This window comes from Vanacampus margaritifer, chromosome 2, assembly GCF_051991255.1.
Source record: "Vanacampus margaritifer isolate UIUO_Vmar chromosome 2, RoL_Vmar_1.0, whole genome shotgun sequence".
Taxonomy (NCBI): Eukaryota; Metazoa; Chordata; class Actinopteri; order Syngnathiformes; family Syngnathidae; genus Vanacampus; species Vanacampus margaritifer.
The window spans coordinates 9,498,196-9,518,797 of record NC_135433.1 but is presented as its reverse complement, the minus strand read 5'-3'; the positions used below and the strand labels follow the sequence as shown (position 1 = coordinate 9,518,797).

The 20,602-nt window shown below is 38.4% G+C and overlaps 1 protein-coding gene across 1 annotated transcript; it reads left to right on the top strand.

Annotated features, from left to right (window-relative positions):
• Positions 1-5,003: 5,003 nt before the first annotated feature.
• Positions 5,004-17,273, top strand: dmbx1a (diencephalon/mesencephalon homeobox 1a). Its single transcript, XM_077556745.1, has 5 exons — positions 5,004-5,136; positions 9,207-9,361; positions 9,696-9,874; positions 10,994-11,384; positions 13,863-17,273. Exons 2-5 carry the CDS (start codon positions 9,208-9,210, stop codon positions 14,303-14,305), a joined length of 1,167 nt encoding a protein of 388 aa, XP_077412871.1. The 5' UTR covers positions 5,004-5,136; position 9,207; the 3' UTR covers positions 14,306-17,273.
• The last annotated feature ends 3,329 nt before the right edge of the window (positions 17,274-20,602 follow it).

The following is a 20,602-nucleotide window of genomic DNA, read 5'->3' as shown; positions in this document are numbered from 1 at the left end:
AGCCCTGAAAGGCAGTATCACTTCGCAACACGAAATTTGGTAGTTATGTCTCTATCTAAGTATTTTGATGTCATGCTTGAAAAGTCTGCCATTTTGGTTTTCAGCAGCCATTTCAGGGACATTTTAGTAAAAATGTAAATGTTGTAGCATCGACTGAATTTTTTTTTTATTTTTTATTCTGTCTTGGAAGCCACTTTTACTTGGTAACATGAAATTTTGTGGTCATGTCTTTTATGACTAGACACACAAAAATGTCTTAAGAAGTCATACTTCAATAGTCTGCCATTTTGGTTTTCAGCAGTCATTTCAGGGACATTTTGGCAAAATTATACATATAGCATAGCTTGAGGTTTTTTTTTGTTGTTGTTTTTTTTTTTTTAATCAGCCCTGAAAGGTGTCTGCCATTTTGTTTTGCAGCAGCCATTTCAGGGACATTTTAGTAAAAATTTACATTTTGTAGCATTGGCTGATTTTTTTTATTTTATATTATTCTGTCTCGGAAGCCAGTTTTACTTAGTAACATGAAATTTTGTGGTCATGTCTATCATGACTAGACACACAAAAAAGTCTTAAGAAGTCATGATTGAACAGTCTGCCATTTTGGTTTTCAGCAGCCATTTCAGGGACATTGTGGCAAAATTATACATATAGCATAGCCTGAGTTTTTGTTTTGTTTTTTTATCAGCCCTGAAAGCCAATTTCACTTAGCAGCAGGAAGTCTGCCATTTTGGTTTTCAGCAGCCATTTCAGGGACATTTTAGTAAAAAAAATACATTTTGTAGCATCGGCTGAATTTATTTTATTTTTTTTAATTCTACCTCGGAAGCCAGTTTTATTTAGTAACATGAAATTTTGTGGTCATGTCTATCATGACTAGACACACAAAAAAGTCTTAAGAAGTCATGCTTGAACAGTCTGCCATTTTGGTTTTCAGCAGCCATTTCAGGGACATTTTAGTAAAAAATTTACATTTTGTAGCATCGGCTGAATTATTTTAATTTTTTTTAATTCTGCCTCGGAAGCCAGTTTTACTTAGTAACATGAAATGTTGTGGTCATGTCTATCATGACTAGACACACAAAAAAAGTTTTAAGAAGTCATGCTTAAAAAGTCTGCCATTTTGGTATTCAGCAGCCATTTCAGTATAAATGTACATTTGGTAGCATTGCCTGAAATTCTTGAAAAATTTAGCGCCGGAAGTCAGTTTTTCTTAGCAGCATGGAATTTGGTAGACAAGTCTATCATGAATAGATACACCAAAAAATGTCTCAAGAACCCAAACCCAATAAGACACAGGAAATCTTCCATTTTCCTTTGAAGTATAAATTTGCTATAGCTTCTCCTGGAATTTGGGGAAAAGTCAACCCCACAAGCTAGTTTCACTTTGTAACATGAAATTTGGTAGTCATGTATATCATGAGAAGACACACAAAAAAGCCTCAAGAACCCACGCCCGGAAAGGCACAGGAAGTCTGCCATTTTGCTTTGCAGCAGCTATTTCAGAGAAAGTTTTTAAGACTCAGCAAGAAGTTTTGAAAAATGTAGCCCTGGAAGACACATATCTGTAAACTTTTAACAGCCAATCTCCAGTGTAGCAAATTCCTGGTCTACTCCCATAAATTCACATTCATGCCATGGAATGTTTCCAGAAGAGAAAATTCCAGAAATTTTGCAACCCTAAAGAAGGAGCCAAATTTCTAACATTGATCTTGAGCTGAAAAGGTTTGCGAAATCCATGGCCGACTCTGTTTACTTGCAAACGTTTCATTAAGTTGCAAGAACAGAAATAAACAATCGCTTGATCTGCCCCAATGTGAAACAAGACGCATCCCGCATACGTTGGTCTTATTTTGCTCTCTCGGCAAACTTGAAGCCTCCCGGAATGATCTCACCTTTCTCTTCCACCAAACTCTTGTTCTCTCACCCTTTCTTTTACTGCATCTCCAGTTTTTTCCCCTTTCTTTGCAGCACATAGGTGGATTAAGGCAGAAGGGCTTTTGTTTAGATAAAGCGAAGGATTAGGGAGAGATTTGCCCCCATAAAGTTGTGGGCTTGATGGGCCTTTTATCCCTGCATGTCCCTAAAGCTGTGTTGCCTCTGGATTAGGACTATACAATGGGGCCCCTTGTGCAGAGGGATGTGGGCCAGGGAGAGAAAGAGAAGAGCGAAGGCAAGAAAAAGAAAGGCGACAGAGGAATTGAGACAAGGGAGAAGAGAAGGGGATGGAGGGATGGATGGGGGGTGAGGGGGGGTGGCAAGGGGGAATTCTGCAACCATTAGTGGAAAGTGACAGGTTGAAAACTTTGAGATGAGGGATTTGCTCACAGGGATCTTGAGATCTTGTCACAATAAAGGCGATATTAGGAGGATTCGGCTGACAAGAACACCTCACACCCTCTTTAAATCAATTTCTCTCATATGCGTTTTAGAAAATAAACAACGGAAAAAGGACTCCGTTTCTAAATGTGAAAGCGTGCTAAAAATGCATCCACGAGGCGGCTCAAGGCAAATTGCTTTGTTATTAAAAAAGAGAAGAAAAAAAAAAGGTCCCCTGCAAGTAGTCGATTTTAAACTACACATCAAAATGATTAATTGCTGTGGGATGAACAGATGCTGAAATACCCTTGAATGGTGCCGCGGAGGCTGACTTTTGCAGGATTGTGCACCTAATGTATTCATGAAGTTGCAGAAACATCATTAAGACTATTAATTAGCTATTAGGAAGTATCATTCACCATACAGCAGTTCAGCGCTTTTTTTTAGTCATGTATGTCTAAACACAAGCCTCAAGAACCCATACCCCAAAAGACACAAGAAGTCTTCCATTTTTCTTTGAAGCGGACTACTAGGGACTTGGCAATGTAAGTTTGGTAGCATTCTTTGGAATTTGGGGGAAATTCAGCCGATTTCACTTAGCTAATTCGGTGGTCATGTCTGTCTGAGAAGACACACAAAAAAAAATCTTAAGAAGTCATGTTTGACAAGTTTGCCATTTTGGTTTTCAGTAGCCTGAAGCCATGCTCAGAAAGGCACAGGAAGTCTTCTATATTGTTTTGAAGCAGCCTATAAGGTGAAAAAATAAAAAATAAATACAAAACCAAATGGAGAAAATTCTGGCGTTTGGGTCATTTATAAATTATTTTTATCAAATGTGGGGGGGGGGGGGTGCGGAGGTGGGGGGGGGTACTGTTTAGCCATCTTGTATTAAGCAGTGCACCATTGCAGGCTGCAGGGGTAAGGGGAGCTGTTTTTGGGGACGTTTAAGCCCCTCAGACGCGCTGGACAGCTCTCGTAGCTCTATAAGGAGCTTTGGGTGGAGAGGCGCTCAGAAGAAACTCTTTCTCGCTTTAATTGCTTTAGAGACGCTCCTTACAAAGAGACAGTGGCCAGATTTACCTCCCGTTTAAGTTCTTATTTCCATTGGTTCACAAGTTAATCCTCTTTCTCTCGCGCCGGGAGAGAGAGAGAGAGAGAGAGAGAGAGAGAGAGAGAGAGAGAGAGAGAGAGAGAGAGAGAGAGAGAGAGAGAGATAGCGACAGAGAGAGAGCGAGAGAGAGCGACAGAGAGAGAGAGAGAGAGGTGCATTAAACTTTAAGATGACAGATAATTAATAATAATAATAGTAATAATAATAGGAAGAACTAAAAATACATTTTCTTAGTCAAAATATGAAGGAACATTTTCGATTTTTACACAATGCAGATACATTTAAATGTATCATATTTGTGCGCCTGAAAATTATAAATATATTTATATAAATATATATTTTTTAAATCGTTCTCTACTTCATGCAACGACATAATGGATTAGAGAATATATCTTAAATATATTTTTTATTATTAAATATGCTCTATATTGTGCATGACAACCAACATTATGACAGAATACTTAAAGTATTTGATTTATGAGTGTATTTTAAATTATTCTGATGCGACATCAAATTATATAAAAAGCCGTTAATTTATTTTATTAGAATTATTTTTTTTACATTATTCTCTATTCGCCCTATGTATGTATACATAAATATATACGTATGAATTAATTCATTTTAAAATATAATTTTGAAACAATCCAATATTGAATGCAAGACAACATCTGCAATCATATTAAATAACTATTTTAAAATGATTGTCTCTTCTATGATAAACCACATGATAGAATCGCGAATAATTAACCATATGCAAATGAATTATTCTTGCAACCTGTTGAAATTCGTGTCAAACACGGTCACAGATCAAACTGTCCCAAACAAACCTTTTCCCACAGAATCTCCCTGCAAGCAAATATGCAAGCTTATGCATTAAAAGGCTACTTTGCGCTGCCCTTAATTCCCCACCTAAACGGTTTTGCTCCGGGAGAAGAAATCTTCGAGCTCTCTCTTTCTCCCCCAACCAAAAAAAGAGAAAAAAAGAAGAAACCCCGTGCAAGAAGAGAAGGGCATTATTGCCGTAATCCTCTTAGCCGCAGTCATTTTAAGACAGGGGTTTTTGCAGGCTGGGGTGGCGTCCTGTCTTCCCCATCCCATCCCAAATCCTTCCAGGCCGGGAGGAGAGTCTCGAGGCAGCACCCTGGCATCTATTAGTCATTTGCCAAAGTCTCTTCTACCCTTAAAAAAAAAAAAAAAAAAAAAAGCCCAAACGCAAACAAACCAAAGGTTGGTTCCCTCCCCACAAAGGTCGTTGATTTGATTTACGCATTAAGGAATGAGAAACGCAAGTCACGGAAAAGATCTGCAAAACTGACTTAACTATGTATTTTTTCTCACTTTAGTTGAGAAAATGTGCAAATATCACTGTTGGTTTCCACTTTTGCTCATAAGAGACTAAAACAACACCACCTGCCAAATATGAATCCGATTAGAAAGTAAAAGTCCGAGAGGGACGATCTAACTGGCTGCTTTGTTTGATTGACGTCCCGGGCAGCCAATAGCGAGCCAGGACGAGCCGGCCCAGACGCGCCTGAATAAAAGTCCTTCCTCCGTCTACTCCTCCGACCAGAACGCAGACGAGTCTCACAGCCACGCGAGCGCGCGCGCACTCTGGACTTGGACACAAGACACGCAACGAGACTGCAACACTTTTAACCAGCCGAAGAGGAAAAACGTTTCCGGTGTGCCAACACAACGGACATTACGAGGTAAGAAAATACTTCCAAAGAAATCGTTTGGCTAAATTTACATGACTTTTTTTTTTCTTCTCTCTCTTGTGCAATTCGGAAAGTGCAGTTCTATATTTATTAAAAGACGTGTCTGTTCATAAAAAAATGCTTGTTCATTAAAAAAAATAATTAAATAAATAAATAAAACATGGAAGTGCAGTAACTTCCCGAAAACTCGTGCTTATTGTTGTAAAGTGAGAAAAACGTATACAGTGGTACCCAATTTGCTATCAGAGTCCAAAATATTCTGTAGGTCAGATGTTGTCGAAGGCTATAAGTCACAAAATACTAGTACGTCATATTTCAATTAATTTGTAACTATTTATCACGGTACAAAATATTTGAGTTGCCACGTGACGTTCCAAATCTACTACTTCCTGTTTGGTCCCGTTTTTATTTACACACGTGACCTAAGGTACATTTTGTTTGCAAACGTATATCGCAGTAGAAGCATGTGATTGCTTTCAGCCAATCAGTGAAGACATTTAATAAGAAGAAATTCATTCAAGTTATGTTGCTGTTTACAAACACTAGAAGATTTTCTAAGTTATGTAGACAACTGAACAAGAAAAAACGATGACTTTATTTTCAACAGAGATCAAATGGAGACAAACAGCACAAACCGTAATAATGAAACGAATTTAATGGTCCAGTCACTCATATTTTGGCAATATGTATTAATTCCAATTTAATCAATTAATCAGAATAATAAACATGACACAGCCATGTCAAATAAAAGTTGTAACAATAAAATGAAATGTAGGCTATTTAGCCTATTATTGGTAGGCTTATTCATAATATCGAATAGGCTCTTATTATGACATATTACAATAAGATTTTGAAGTTCCCAAGATTAAGAAATGAGTTTTTATGCAATACAATCATGTTCTGGGTTTAGTTAAGTTACATAATTATTTCAATGTCAGAAATCGCTCGATAATTTCATGTCACGGTTTTCTTTTTACCTGGAAAATAGTCACTAACAGAAGACACTGGCATACCTTCACATTAAAAGCATATATAGCTAATTTACATTTTTAGAAAACACAAAAAAATCAACGAACAAGAAGTTATTTCGAATCAACTTTAGGCATTTTCTACGAACAATCTCAAAACATTATAAACATTTTTTTATTTTAAGCAAGGACAATGGCATATCCTTTATCGCTATCTTGGCAATATAGTAGAAAATGACAAAATATTTAAAAAAAAAATGCCATTGTTGCAGCTCTCCAAATAGTAAAAGAAAATCCTGTGTTGGTCGTGTGTGACGGTCCGGAGCGCAGAGCAGCTTGTCGGGCCCCGGGGGCTGCCATCAAATCCCATTTTTCCTCATTTACTAGGATCAAAAGACTCTCACTGTACATGCCAATTTCCATAATGACGCTTTGCTAATCGAAGCATTGAGCAGCGTTGCCAGCATGCGGGAGGTCACCCGCAGCGCTCTGTCAGTCTGAATGACAATATCTGCAGGGCCCTCCGTGATGAACCATTTGTGCTCCACCAAAAAAAAAAAAAAAAAAAAAAAAGAAGCGCAACCGGAACCACCAAAGTGAATCCACGCGATCCAGTTTGCAGTTGGACAATGATGCAGTCATCCCAAGTGCAGTTTTAAAGGTTCACTTTGGAATTCTCAACGTATCAAAGGCCCTTCGCCGCGCGCATGTGTCAGCGTTGATGATAAATGGAAGGCCTCGCAGTCGAAACCTATTTGCACTTCCATTAGACGGGGAGCCAAATGGGGATCAACATGCATATTTTTAGCCGCGGAGAAGCCATACATCTCAGCCAAAACGTTGCCCGGGGGCGATGGGATAAGAGGCCGCCAGAGAGGGAAGGGGGAGGGAGGGAGTTGGGGGCCGGGCATTCAAGTCAAATACTTGAGGGAGGAAAGTAAATGTTTAGCGAAGCACCTTCTGTCCCGGCGAATTAAACGATTCCCCAAATGCGCACATATCACATCCATCACTTGATGCAGACTCCTAATAGCCGCCGGAATGGACTCACACACACAAGTTACACACTAATAATAATGATGACGATAATAATAATAATAATAAATATATATATATATATATACAGTATATAATAATCTGTATATGGCAAAACAGACAACGTTATCCGAAAAGTGCTCAAATTAATCCCAAAGTGATGCACAATTACCAATATTAATGAGCAATACCGACGCCTTAATTAGACAAAGATTATATTATATCATAATCATGTGAAATATGAACTTCTGTTACTTTACTAAAAACAATAAATAATACATATTCTATAGCAAACAACAATAAGTGACTATTTTTCTTTTCATCTACATTTTTAATCACTTTTGATAACATTAAGTACACTTTAACAATAAATAATTAAATAAATAAAGCTATAAGATTTAAAAATAAAAAATAAAAATAAAAAAACGTCTACGTTCAATTCATTTCTATGCCAATCCAAACGGAGAATTGTTATCTCTTTATTTCAGTTTTGTATTAATATTATGATTATTATTATCATCATCATCATCATTATTATTATTATTATTATTATTATTATTAACTCTTAGGTAGCCGCTAAGTGGATCGCACTACACCAAAAAAGATAGCTACAAGGTCATGGCACTAAAGAAAAATTATTAGATTGTTAAATTAAAATTCCAAATATAAAAAATATAAAAATACAATTATTCGATCTTTAGAGAATAAGAATGTAGTCTATAATATAATAATATGTACACAATATTAAAATAAACAATTAATCATTTACCCCTATAATAATAATACTAATAATAAGATATGTACACTAAATACATCTCATACATAATATCTAAAACATCTCATTATACTGTTTATACAAACACATGCACCCACATTTGTTTTACTTGGAAATTTTAAGCAATATCACCTTAAGTCATTGAGCCTTGAAGAGAACCCCTCCTGTCAGCCTCCTCCATATTAATACATATCTAATACTAACATTATACATATCTAATCGTGTCCTCAAGCGGTCCATCTAGCATGTTGTAAAGCCCGCTTAATGACAAGTATAAATTAAAATATTCTTGGATTGGATGCTGCATGCAAGCAACCATCTGATAATTTGGGTAATGACCTTATAAGGATCGATTAAGACTATTCAAAAAAAAAATCCACATGGTCTATCTATAGCACATCACTTTTTCTGTTATTTTTCTACAGATGGTTAATCAACGTCTTCTTGATCTGTCAGAAAACATTTTCCGTGGGGATTTGGCTTCTGAGGGATCACTGAATACATTCATGAATAAGGCATCCGTTACGGTTCATTATGGCGACGAGTGGTAATTGCCCCCAATTAAAAGCCTTTTGTATAATTAATGTAATGAGGAGAGCGATAGTTGGATGTTAATGGGTAACACGTTAGTCGGGGCGCACACATTAACACCGGGGTGGCCTTCGAGTGAGTCATTTAGAGTAGATGTCCTTTCAAAATAAATTTTAATACAATAAATGCTACCGTCTATAGGACATTACATAAATTGTATTTTTTTTTCACTTTAAAAAAAAAAAGTCAATTCGCAAAGAAATTATGGTAAAATTCTTTTTTTTTTTTTTTACTGTTAATTTCTCAGTATGTATATATATATATATATATATGTGTGTGTGGGGGGGGGTTAAAGCTGAATTTTACATTTTATTCCATTAAATAACAAACAAATATTTGTGAAATTAGGATACATTTGTTAAAGTATTTTAACAATCAATATATGTAGGTTTTTCTGATGGAGTTTTTTTTTTTTTTTGGGGGGGGGGGGGGGTAAAAGAACAGAAGTAATGTGTGTTTTTACAGTTACAGTGATTTCATGTTATTTTACATTTGGCATATAAAATCAGAGTTTATTCTTTTTAATTAAATTATATTTTTAAAATACAGGGGAAAAAAACTGTAAAATAAAAAATAAAATTATGTTATATTACAGATTTTTTTTAAATATTTTTTACAGTGTATACTCTTTTTTTCTTTTAAGTGTTAGTTGTGTTTTAAGTCCTCTCTTTCTCTCCGCATTTTCCCCACAGCATGCAGCACTACGGCGTAAACGGCTACTCGCTGCACGCCATGAACTCGCTGAGCGCCATGTACAACCTCCACCAGCAGGCGGCGCAACAGGCGCAACACGCGCCTGACTACCGGCCCTCGGTGCACGCGCTCACGTTAGCGGAGAGACTCGCTGGTAATTAAGTACACACACGTCACACTTAGGAAGACGCCCCATGACGCATGACATGGAAGTGGGGGAATTAAATTGTTAATATAGAGATGTATAAAAAATACTAAAGGGCACGAATTACGTGAAAGACGTGGACAAAATTTATATGGTTGGGTTAGAGAAAAGTGTCTTTTTTTTCTTTCGTTCTCAGTCAGACGCAGGTTCTTGAGAACAATAAACACTTCCCGACAGAAAATAAAACCCTCCGAAGTGATGTTCATTTAAAAACAAATATGGTGGCCAGACTGTGAAATAAAACTTGCCCGCGTTTTGTCTTCCAACGGCTGCGCATTTCAAGACATCATCCTCGAGGCTCGTTACGGCTCGCAGCACCGCAAGCAGCGCCGGAGCCGCACGGCCTTCACCGCCCAGCAGCTGGAGGCCCTGGAGAAGACTTTCCAGAAGACGCACTACCCTGACGTGGTGATGCGGGAGCGGCTGGCCATGTGCACCAACCTGCCCGAGGCCCGCGTGCAGGTAGGAGCACTAGCGACACGTGAGATGACGTCATCGCTCTAACTGACATCTATAACTTCATGACATGTTTTTATTATACCCCGTTTTTAAAGTCCAAGAGGTAAATAAATAAATACAATTCATGTAAAGATGCATACAATATTGAAGTTTATAGAAATATGTGATCTTATGTGAAACAACATTTTGCCCCCCCCCCCCCCTATATTTTGTCGTTGTATTAAATGTTTATGAATGATTTAGACATTGTCTGAGAATTGTGCATTTAAACACATCATAGATTCAAGAATTAGAAGAGGGTTATGAAGGATTTAACCATGAAACTCATTTGAATAGAACCATAGCCACTAAATAAACTCAGAGACACAAAGATATAGGTCAATAAACGAAAAAAAAAAAAGAAAAGGCAAAACAAAAATATAAGTGCATAATTATCAGACTTCATTAATCCACGTGTTTTGTTTATAGTTTTCCTCTGAGCCTGATGCAGAGAAATTGTAATTGAAAGATCCATTGAGTTAGCAATGTTAAAAAAAAAAAATTACATTATTGCATTATTTTATTACTTTTCCTATACAATTTGGCAGCAGGGCTGGCCATCTGGCATTTAGGGCAGCTGCCCGGTGGGCTGGAATCTTTTGGGGGCAAATGCGGTGCTATTTAATTCATATTTTCCTCCACAATTTAGAGTGAGCAGCACATTAAATCCATTAACATAAGGACAGCAAATTGAAGAAATCAACATCAGTGGCAGAGCTACGTGAGAATCGGCGTTGTCAGGAGTCATGTCTGAATACAAATTTCATAAAAATCTGTCTTTAGAATAGAACATTTGCAGTTAATGTCATAGTTTACTATAAGCCATTATTTTCATACCATAATAGGCAAACATTGTGCTTTTTAGATACAGCACGAAAACCGTGTCACCCTTGTTTTGATGTTAGCTAGCATGTGCACGAGATAGTTATGAGTTAGACAGACAGTTAATTCATTGTAAAGAAGTAGAAATTCAAACTACAGAGAGCCAAGAACAGAAGTCTCAAGAGGTCAACTTCAAATGTTAACTGACCAAATACAGCAGCACTCACCCAAATCCGTTCTCCGTTTCATCGCCCACCCCAGGTTTGGTTCAAGAACCGCAGGGCCAAGTTCCGTAAGAAGCAACGCAGCCTCCAGAAGGAGCAGCTGCAGAAACAGAAGGAAACGAGCGGTGAAGGAGCAGCTGAGAAGGAGGACGCCCCCGCGCCCTCCGCGACCGTCCTTCCTGACCCCCAGTTACCTCCGTCCACCTCCGCCTCTTTGGAGACAGAAGGTCCGGAGGTGCGTCCGCTCCCGCCGGACTTGGAACTGAACGTCACGTCGGCCGAGCAGTCCGGCAGCGAGTCCGCCACGGAGGACAACGCCACGGATAAGGAGGATGAGAGTAAATGCCAGCGAGAGGAGATGCGCTGTGAGAGAGCGCTGACACCGGGAGACGTTTCTTCACCCTGCAGAAGACTCAGCCCGAAAGCAGGTGGGAAGACGTGTTGCGGAATACATCATACGTTTGAAGAACTGAGGATTAGTGCAAGTCAAGCGTAGCGCTGTCAAAATGAACCGATTAATCGACAAGTAATCGATTAACAAATTAATCGACAACTATTTTAATAAGTGAGTAATCGTTTGGAGTCATTTTTTTTTATCTAAAGTTGTCCAAATTCTCTGATTTCATCATATTGACAATAATTGTTTCACTGATTTCTGTAGTCCTTCATGAAATAAGACTGATTATCTTCTGTGTTTAATCAAAATAAGACATTTGCAAACATCTGATTTTACTTTGGAAAACAATGACCGAACCGATAACATAGTACAACATCAATCTCCCCCCTTTTTTTTAATCACTATACAAAAACCAAATATGACATAAACACCAATCAAACAGTAATCAGGGAACAACATGCTTTTGTAATACACTTAAATGCAAAATTTAAATTAATCCGCTGATTTATATATCTGTAAAAATGTTTGCTTATCAACTAAATGTAAAATACTGTTTGCATATCTATAAGGGCAGCTGTTTATTTGTAAATTTGTGTTAGTTTTTTTTTCCCCCTTCTGAACATGTAAGCTGTGCTTAATGATGATTATGTATGTAAAAAAATACTTTTCTTTTAAATATTTTTATTTTAATTGCAGTATTTCTGTTCCTGGTTAATATGTTCAACAAACAAACAACAATCGACAGATTAATCGATTCTAAAAATATTAAATAGTGACAGCACTAATCAAGTGTTAAACAGTTTTTCTCCATTTCAGTTTTTATGCCTTTGTTTGGATCCATGGTTATCCCAGCGCAATTGTGTCGTGACGTTCGAAATGCATCATCCCTTTTGATAGATAGTCTGCTGGTGTAGATGCTAGAGTGCCTCGTTTTTGGATGTGAATTATTGGACTTGATGCAGAGAAAGGTGGAATAAGCAAAAAAGGGACAAAAACAATACAAAAAACTAAAAATTTCCCCCAAAATTCGGACTTGAAAGCCAGTATCGGAATCCGACTGGCTAGGCCCCTTTAGAGTGCCTCGTTGTCAGCCATGAGTGTACACACGTCACGTAGAGAAGGTGGAAGAGAAAGAAGGTGGGGAAGGTGGTAGTGGTTAAGGTGCTACTCCAAAGTGATAGCCAGTATGTACACAGGGGCTACAAACTGGTGTCGCACATTAGAGTGCCTCATTGTCAGCCATGAGTGCACACACGTCACGTAGAGAAGGTGGAAGAGAAAGGAGGTGGGGAAGGTGGTAGTGGTTAGGGTGCTACTCCAAAGTGATAGCCAGTATGTACACAGGGGCTACAAACTGGTGTCACACATAAGAGTGCCTCATTGTCAGCCATGAGTGCACACACATCATGGAGAGAAGGTGGAAGAGCAAGGCGGTGGGGAAGGTGGTAGTGGTGCTACTCCAAAGTGATAGCCAGTATGTACACAGGGGCTAAAAACTGGTGTCGCACATTAGAGTGCCTCATTGTCAGCCATGAGTGCAGCAACATCATGGAGAGAAGGTAGAAGAGCAAGGGGGTGGGGAAGGTGGTAGTGGTTAGGGTGCTACTCCAAAGTGATAGCCAGTATGTACACAGGGGCTACAAACTAGTGTCGCACATTAGAGTGCCTTGTTGTCAGCCATGAGTGCAGCAACATCATGGAGAGAAGGTAGAAGAGCAAAGGGGTGGGGAAGGTGTTAGTGGTTGGGGTGCTACTCCAAAGTGATAGCCAGTATGTACACAGGGGCTACAAACTGGTGTCACACATTAGAGTGCCTTGTTGTCAGCCATGAGTGCACACACATCATGGAGAGAAGGTGGAAGAGCAAGGCGGTGGGGAAGGTGGTAGTGGTTGGGGTGCTACTCCAAAGTGATAGCCAGTATGTACACAGGGGCTACAAACTGGTGTCACACATTAGAGTGCCTCATTGTCAGCCATGAGTGCACACACATCATGGAGAGAAGGTGGAAGAGCAAGGCGGTGGGGAAGGTGGTAGTGGTTGGGGTGCTACTCCAAAGTGATAGCCAGTATGTACACAGGGGCTACGAACTGGTGTCGCACATTAGAGTGCCTTGTTGTCAGCCATGAGTGCAGCAACATCATGGAGAGAAGGTAGAAGAGCAAAGGGGTGGGGAAGGTGTTAGTGGTTGAGGTGCTACTCCAAAGTGATAGCCAGTATGTACACAGGGGCTACAAACTGGTGTCGCACATTAGAGTACCTTGTTGTCAGCCATGAGTGCACACACATCATGGAGAGAAGGTGGAAGAGCAAGGCGGTGGGGAAGGTGGTAGTGGTGCTACTCCAAAGTGATAGCCAGTATGTATACATGGGCTTCAAACTGGTGTAGCATTTTAGAGTGCCTCGTTGTCACAGTGTGAAAAATGTTGGATATATTCCAGCCACCAGAAGCTTTAAACCGACAATTTTTTGTGTTTTGTGTTCATCTAAAATGATCTTCTCTGTGTCCAGACTCACCTCTCGTCTCTCCGTCCGTGACCCCTTCCTCATCCAGCAGCGGCCTGGCTGGCGGCGGCGGTCCACTCACCCAGAACCACTCGTACTCCTCCTCCCCCCTGAGCCTGTTTCGCCTGCAGGAGCAGTTCCGCCAGCACATGGCCGCCACCAACAACCTGGTGCACTACCCCGCTTTCGACCTGGCCGCCCCCTCTTCACTCCCCTACCTGGGGATGAACGTCAACATGCCGCCGGCGCCGTTGGGCACGCTGCCCTGCCAGTCTTACTACCAGTCGCTGTCTCATCACGCCCAGCAGGTGTGGAACAGCCCGCTGCTGCAAGCGTCGGCCGCCGGCGGACTGAGCAGCCACAACAGCAAGACCACCAGCATCGAGAACCTGCGGCTGAGGGCCAAGCAGCACGCCGCTTCCTTGGGACTCGACACCTTGTCCAACTGAGAGGTCCGCTTGGATGGAAACCTAAAATAAAAAAATAAAAAAAGAGGAGAAAAAAAAGCGACATTTTCTCTTCCTCGAGTAGACAAGCAGGGAAAGAGGACGGCATGGACAACTTGGTGAACGCAAGAAAAAAAAACTGTGAAACCTTGCGGAATGAAGATGAGAAGTGAACACACAAAGTGAATGTTTCTACACAAGGACTGTGATGTTTTAAGTCTGAAAAAGTTAAACAATGACAGGCGATGTTTACAAGACTGATGTGAATATGCGAGGCACTTTTGGAGGGATCCGCCATGGTTATTGGAAGGAAACAGATACAGAGCCCCAGAAATGACAAATTGATTTTCCGTACCACTTATCTTCACTATTTTTTTTTAATAGTTGCCGCAATATACGTATAAAATTTGCTCATTCATGATAATATAATGTGCACAGAAAAAAAAAGTGTCGCTAGGAAAAAACTAAAACATGCAGGAAATACCCATTTGTGGTCATGAAATGGGTATAAGGTACTACCGTAATTTGCGGCCATGATAATGGTACACTCCAAATACACAGTAAATTTTCAGTCAATTTTACTCTAAACAGAGTCTTTTTGGTTCCAATCTAAACACAATAAAATTTACACTTGGAAGAGAGAGAAAAAAATAAATAAATAAATATATATATATATATATATACATATACATAATATATATACATTATTATTATTTTATTTTTATTTTTTTTTAAGTCCAAATCTACTAATCCTACTGTGCGTTACTATGTCGCTCGTATCAGCTGGAATCATCTCCAAGAGACTTTTGGATCTAAGCAAACAGTAGGCGTGGCATAGCTCAAGTGGTAGAGTGTCAGTCTGAATGTCATGAGTTTGTTCCTCAACCCTTGTGTAACTTTTTTTTTTTTAATTATTATTAAATAAACTACTTAAATGTTGTCAAAATCTCCCCTTGCAAAACTTAGAATTACTACTACTACTACTATTACTAAGAATTTCTGAGTGAAAAATCTTAAACCAAAAAAAAATCATGGCATAGGAAAATTCTCTCGTGCACACTAAAAATACTTTGAAAAATACTCGGAATAGTTTACTCTCTTCCAAGTGTAAATTTTACTCTAGAGTGGGATCAAATAGACTCTAGAGTAAAATTTACGCTACAGAATTTACCGTGTACTAATTTGTGGCCATAAAAAGTTATAACACACACAAAATACTTGTTTGTGGCCATGAAATAGGAATAACTTGCGCACCAAATACTAATTTGTGTCCCACAAAATATGTATAACATGCACACAAAATATTATTTTGTGACCATAAAATATATCGCGAACACAAAATACTCATTTGTGGCAATGAAAGAGTGATAACGTGCGTACCAAATGCTAATTTGTGTCCCACAAAATATGTATAACATGCACACAAAATATTATTTTGTGACCACAAAATATATCGCGTACACAAAATACTCATTTGTGGCAATGAAAGAGGGATAACAGGCGTACCAAATGCAAATTTTTGGCTACAAAATATGTATAACACGGTCAAAGCAGTCATTTGTAGATATGATGAAATTGATATATTGTGCACACAAAATACTATTTTGTGGCTACAATAACGGTATAACATGCGCACCAAATACTAATTTGAGGCCACAAAATATTATAACGTGCACACAAAATACTAATTTGTGGCCATGAAATCCTTAAAATTGATGTAGCAGCAAATTGAGCGCACTCGAGAAATGGTCGAGGCTAAATATATATATTTTTAATTTTGGGCTGGGAATGAGCTACAAATTCATTCTGAAAAAAAAAAACATGGCAAGGAATCATTATTACCTAGAGAAATTGAAATAGATTAATATTAAGGGCCGTGCTTTACCAGCAAAGGTACGACACGACCTAAGATGACCTTGCAGGTGCGCTCCATTTGCTTACCCAGATGTCCGATTTTGTACTGACAACGCACCTATTTAATGGCCATAAATGAGTATTTGGCACCCGTGGCCACAGTTTAATCCCCCCTCCCGCCTCCCCATGTCATGACTAAGGCTAAATATTTGGAACTGTTGCAATGTACACAACATCACAACATCCGTGTGGAAGCGAGCCACGTTGTCTTCAACGGCATAATTAATCAGGACTCATTTACCAGTTTAACGGGCAGTAATACATCGGCTGGCTCTCAGCCACTAAATTCTCAAAGCATTTTAATTGCATTTGGCCCGAGGGAGGGGAGGAGGGCCAAGCAGGGCAAATAATAATAACGAGCATGCATACCATTTAAGATCGACTTGATCTCTTTCGAACGACGGTCCACTTAAGTTGTCAAACGATGGAGACACATGACATGACATGACATGAATTGAAAATGAGTTGATCCATCTTTAAAATGATGAAATATAATAAATTCGTAAGTCTCTTGAGGAAACATGCTGCTTTTCGATGAATGTTAGCACTTCTGATAGCTGATAATATTACTTGGAAATAGAAGGTCAAACAGAAGGAAAAAAAAAGTAAAACACACGCACACACTATTTTAATATGTGAAATATAAACTCTATCTTAATAATTGTAAAGTATTGTACTATGTTGTATAATTGATAATGAACTCCTTTACGTCCTTTTAGCTGTACGATTGTATTTGCTGATTACTCAACAATGGATCGATCCATTTGAATTTAATGATGAGAATCAAAACTGGACTGGACTTCTCTTTGGTTCTGCATTGGGACAGGAACCCTCAAAGAAGGCAAAACTGTTTTCCGTAAGTTGCGCTCTTTTGGTTCTGTTTGAGTCGGGTTTTGTTCCACTGTTGCGGTTTGCCCCCTCTGTCTTTGTCCACAACTTGGTCCAGTGGTATGTGCTAGATAGATTATAATGTAAGATGTGGAGGACAGATGTTTCCTTTCCTCTTCCCAAACACTGTAGACTAAGCGTTGTTGTAAAATATCTACAAATAATAAAAAAAAAAAAATGCTTGAAGATGCTTGTATTAGAAACGTGCCTGTTGGGTGCATTTGTTTCATTGCTATCAGCATTATTTCAGGTGTGTTTGAAACTACTTTTTTCCCTGCACCGATACCAATACGAGAACTCGATTCTTGAGTAGTTGCTACTGAAACCACTGGTACTTTACATAAAATAAAATACATAAAATAAAAAAAATCAAACTAACAGATAAGTAATTTGAAAAAAAAAATCCTTAAAATGTCATGAAATTAATGGCAATTTATTTTTATTTTTTATTTTTTTTTCTGGACAGCTCAGTATTGTTCATTCGGTAATTTTACCGATTTGACATGTCATCATCATTGCTCTTTTTTATTTTTTTTATTTTTATTTTGTATGTGGGTGAGTATGTGAATGTGCGTGTGTGCGTGCGTGAGTGTGTATTCATTAGTTCACCTAAAACCTATTAAAAAATCCCATACCGTTCACCTAAACCGAACACTTCCAGCCAGAGTCGTAAGGCCGTCAGGAGACCCGAGGAAGGACCAAAGAAAAGAAAGGAAAGGCAATGGCAATGGCAATTTTCTATTCTTCTCATTACTAATTCCTGATGGTAAAACGTCCACAAGAGGGCGTCGCAAGTACCGATACCGTGTATCGCCCAGCCCCCCAAAAATGTAGGTAGCGTTTTTATATCCGCATTTAGGTTAATATTCAATTTAACGACACCTCATAACTGTGTAACATATTTACACATCCATATAAAATGTATTGGTCTTTTTTTTTAGAGATGAAATTATTACAACTTTAAATCTTTATTTAAAGTAGCACTAAGGAACTTTTCAACCTTAACTCATTCACTGCCATAAATTCATAAAAGAAAACAAAGATTAGTAAAAATTTGAGGCAACAGGCAATTCAAATTATTAATTGTAATTAATCGCATGACTTCACTAGTTAACTCACAATTAATCACAAATGTTATATCTGTTCTAGAGGTACAATTAAAACAAATCTATGTTTTCCTACTCTTGTTAACAAAAGTGGGAGAAAAAAAAGTTAAAACTAATAGAAATAGTTCAAATTAATTTTTGACGTTTATATCCGTCAATGGCAGTGAATGAGTTAATAAGATATTTTCACAACTCTTCTGATGAAACATTGACTTAAAACTAGTTGAATGGTACCTTTGCCGTGGCCTGAGGGGGTCTGTATCATTTTGACTGGCACTAAGCAACTTTGAAGGAGGATGGTAGGAACACTGTCACACAAAAAAAACGATAAATGTGCTGACTGCTTTATGGCATATGTCAAAAGCTACCCCGGATGAAAGGACAGTCATGGATCAACATTGGTCCGGAATTCACAAGCTGGAGTGAAAAAATATATAAAAATAAATAAATAAAAGCATAAATTGAATTGAATAAATTGCTTGTTTCACCTTAACTCATTCACTGCCATTGACGACTATAGACGTCAAAAATTCATGTGAACTATTTCTATTAGTTTGACTTTTTTTTTCATTTCATTTTTTATGAAAACCTAGAAAAAAATATTTTGTTGTACATTTATAACAGATACAAAAAGTTGTGATTAATCGTGAGTCAACTATTGAAGTCATGCGATTAATTACGATTACAAATTTTAATTGTCTGACGCCCCTCTTTTTTAATCTTTTTTTTTTTTAAATTAGAGGCGTCAGGCGATTAGATTTGTTAATTGTAATTAATCACATGACTTCACTAGTTAACTAACGATTAATCACAAATTTTATATGTTCTGAATGTACAATAAAAAAAATCTTGGTTTTCATACTTTTGTTAGCAAAAGTGGAAAAAAAATGTTAACCTAATAGAAATAGTTCAAATGAATTTTTTTTACGTCTATAGCCGTCAATGGCAGTGAATGAGTTAAGAAATTAGTTTCAAAATTTGTTAAGAAATTAGTTTAGAAAAAGACGTTCTTTTCTTTGGTCCTTCCTCGGGTCTCCTGACGGCCTCACGACTCTGGCTGGAAGTGTTCGGTTTAGGTGAACGGTATGGGATTTTTTAATAGGTTTAAGGTGAACTAATGAATACACACACATGCACATACAGTACACATACTCACCCACATACAAAAAAAAAAAGGAGAGCAATGATGATGACATGTCAAATCGGTAAAATTACCGAATGAACAATACTGAGCTCTCCAGGAAAAAAAAAGAAAAGAAATTAGTTTAGAAAAATTTCAGGTTACACTAAATTATTTATTTACATTGAGTCAATGGTAGGATATTACGTGCCATAAATTATTACAAATTTCCTGTTTCCTTTTTTTCACTATATACCTAACTTTATTTAATGGACTTGATTACATTAAAGTTGATGATACAAAGTTTAACAACATCTTTAGAGTGAAGCAGACAATAGTTCACATTTGCCGCCGCCTTGAGAACGAGTGGTGACGAGTAAATTAGACATCCCAAAGACGATGAAGGGATGTAAAAAAAAAAAAAAAAAAAAAAAGGCCAAATTAAAATACTACAAAACAGAACATTTCCAAACAGGCGCAGAAGCAACAGCAAATAGAAAAAAAAGAGAGCAATATAATCTAGAAAATAAAAAGTGGTTACAAAAAAAAAAAAAGAGCCATAAGCCGTCCCCAATGAATAAGCAGGCCATTATCCTGAAGAATGACAGCCTGGGGCGGTGATTATGCTGCTATTATATCTTTAACAGCATGGTTTGTCAAAATGACCCCCCCCCCCCCCCACACACACACACACGAACACACAAAGGGGGACATTGGGATGTTGCCCTTCCAGCAAAAACATCACCACTCCTTCTGTTGTGTAAATAACAATGCTTGGAGCAATTTCTGATACGGTCATGAATTTATAGAAGAAAAAAAAAAGCTGCGATAATGAGCTGACCAGATTAGCAGCATTAATGGCGGTACAACACATCACCTCGACCTTGTTGTGTTTCATTACATCACACACACACACAAAAAAGAAAAAAGAAAAGAAAAGAGTGTTCTCCTCCAAGGGCGTCCTGATTGCACCTCTGATACGATCACATGGCAAATGTCCTTGTTATCCACAGCCTGTCCAGGCCCGCGCCGTGATTTTCTCCCATGAGGCCCTCGACCAGTTAACATAACACAATACTCTCGTCCCAAACGTCCTCTCATGTCCTCGCGCGCGCACACACGCAAAACACACGCGCCCGGGGGGCTGAACAGGGATTGCTAGATTGTACTGCTGCAGGGTCAAGTGCCCTTGATGCTGGATCAGGCTGCTTCCATCGCTGTATTTTCGCCACTAAAGCCACATACCAAACACCTGCGCTCACTGGCCACTTC

What these genes read in the sequence shown, in the direction of transcription:
- dmbx1a (XM_077556745.1), top strand. Translation starts at nt 9,208, where the DNA reads ATGCAGCACTACGGCGTAAACGGCTACTCGCTGCACGCCATGAACTCG. An exon ending in GTTAGCGGAGAGACTCGCTG is followed by an intron (nt 9,362 to 9,695) that starts GTAATTAAGTAC and finishes GCGCATTTCAAG; the next exon opens with ACATCATCCTCGAGGCTCGT. An exon ending in TGCCCGAGGCCCGCGTGCAG is followed by an intron (nt 9,875 to 10,993) that starts GTAGGAGCACTA and finishes CGCCCACCCCAG; the next exon opens with GTTTGGTTCAAGAACCGCAG.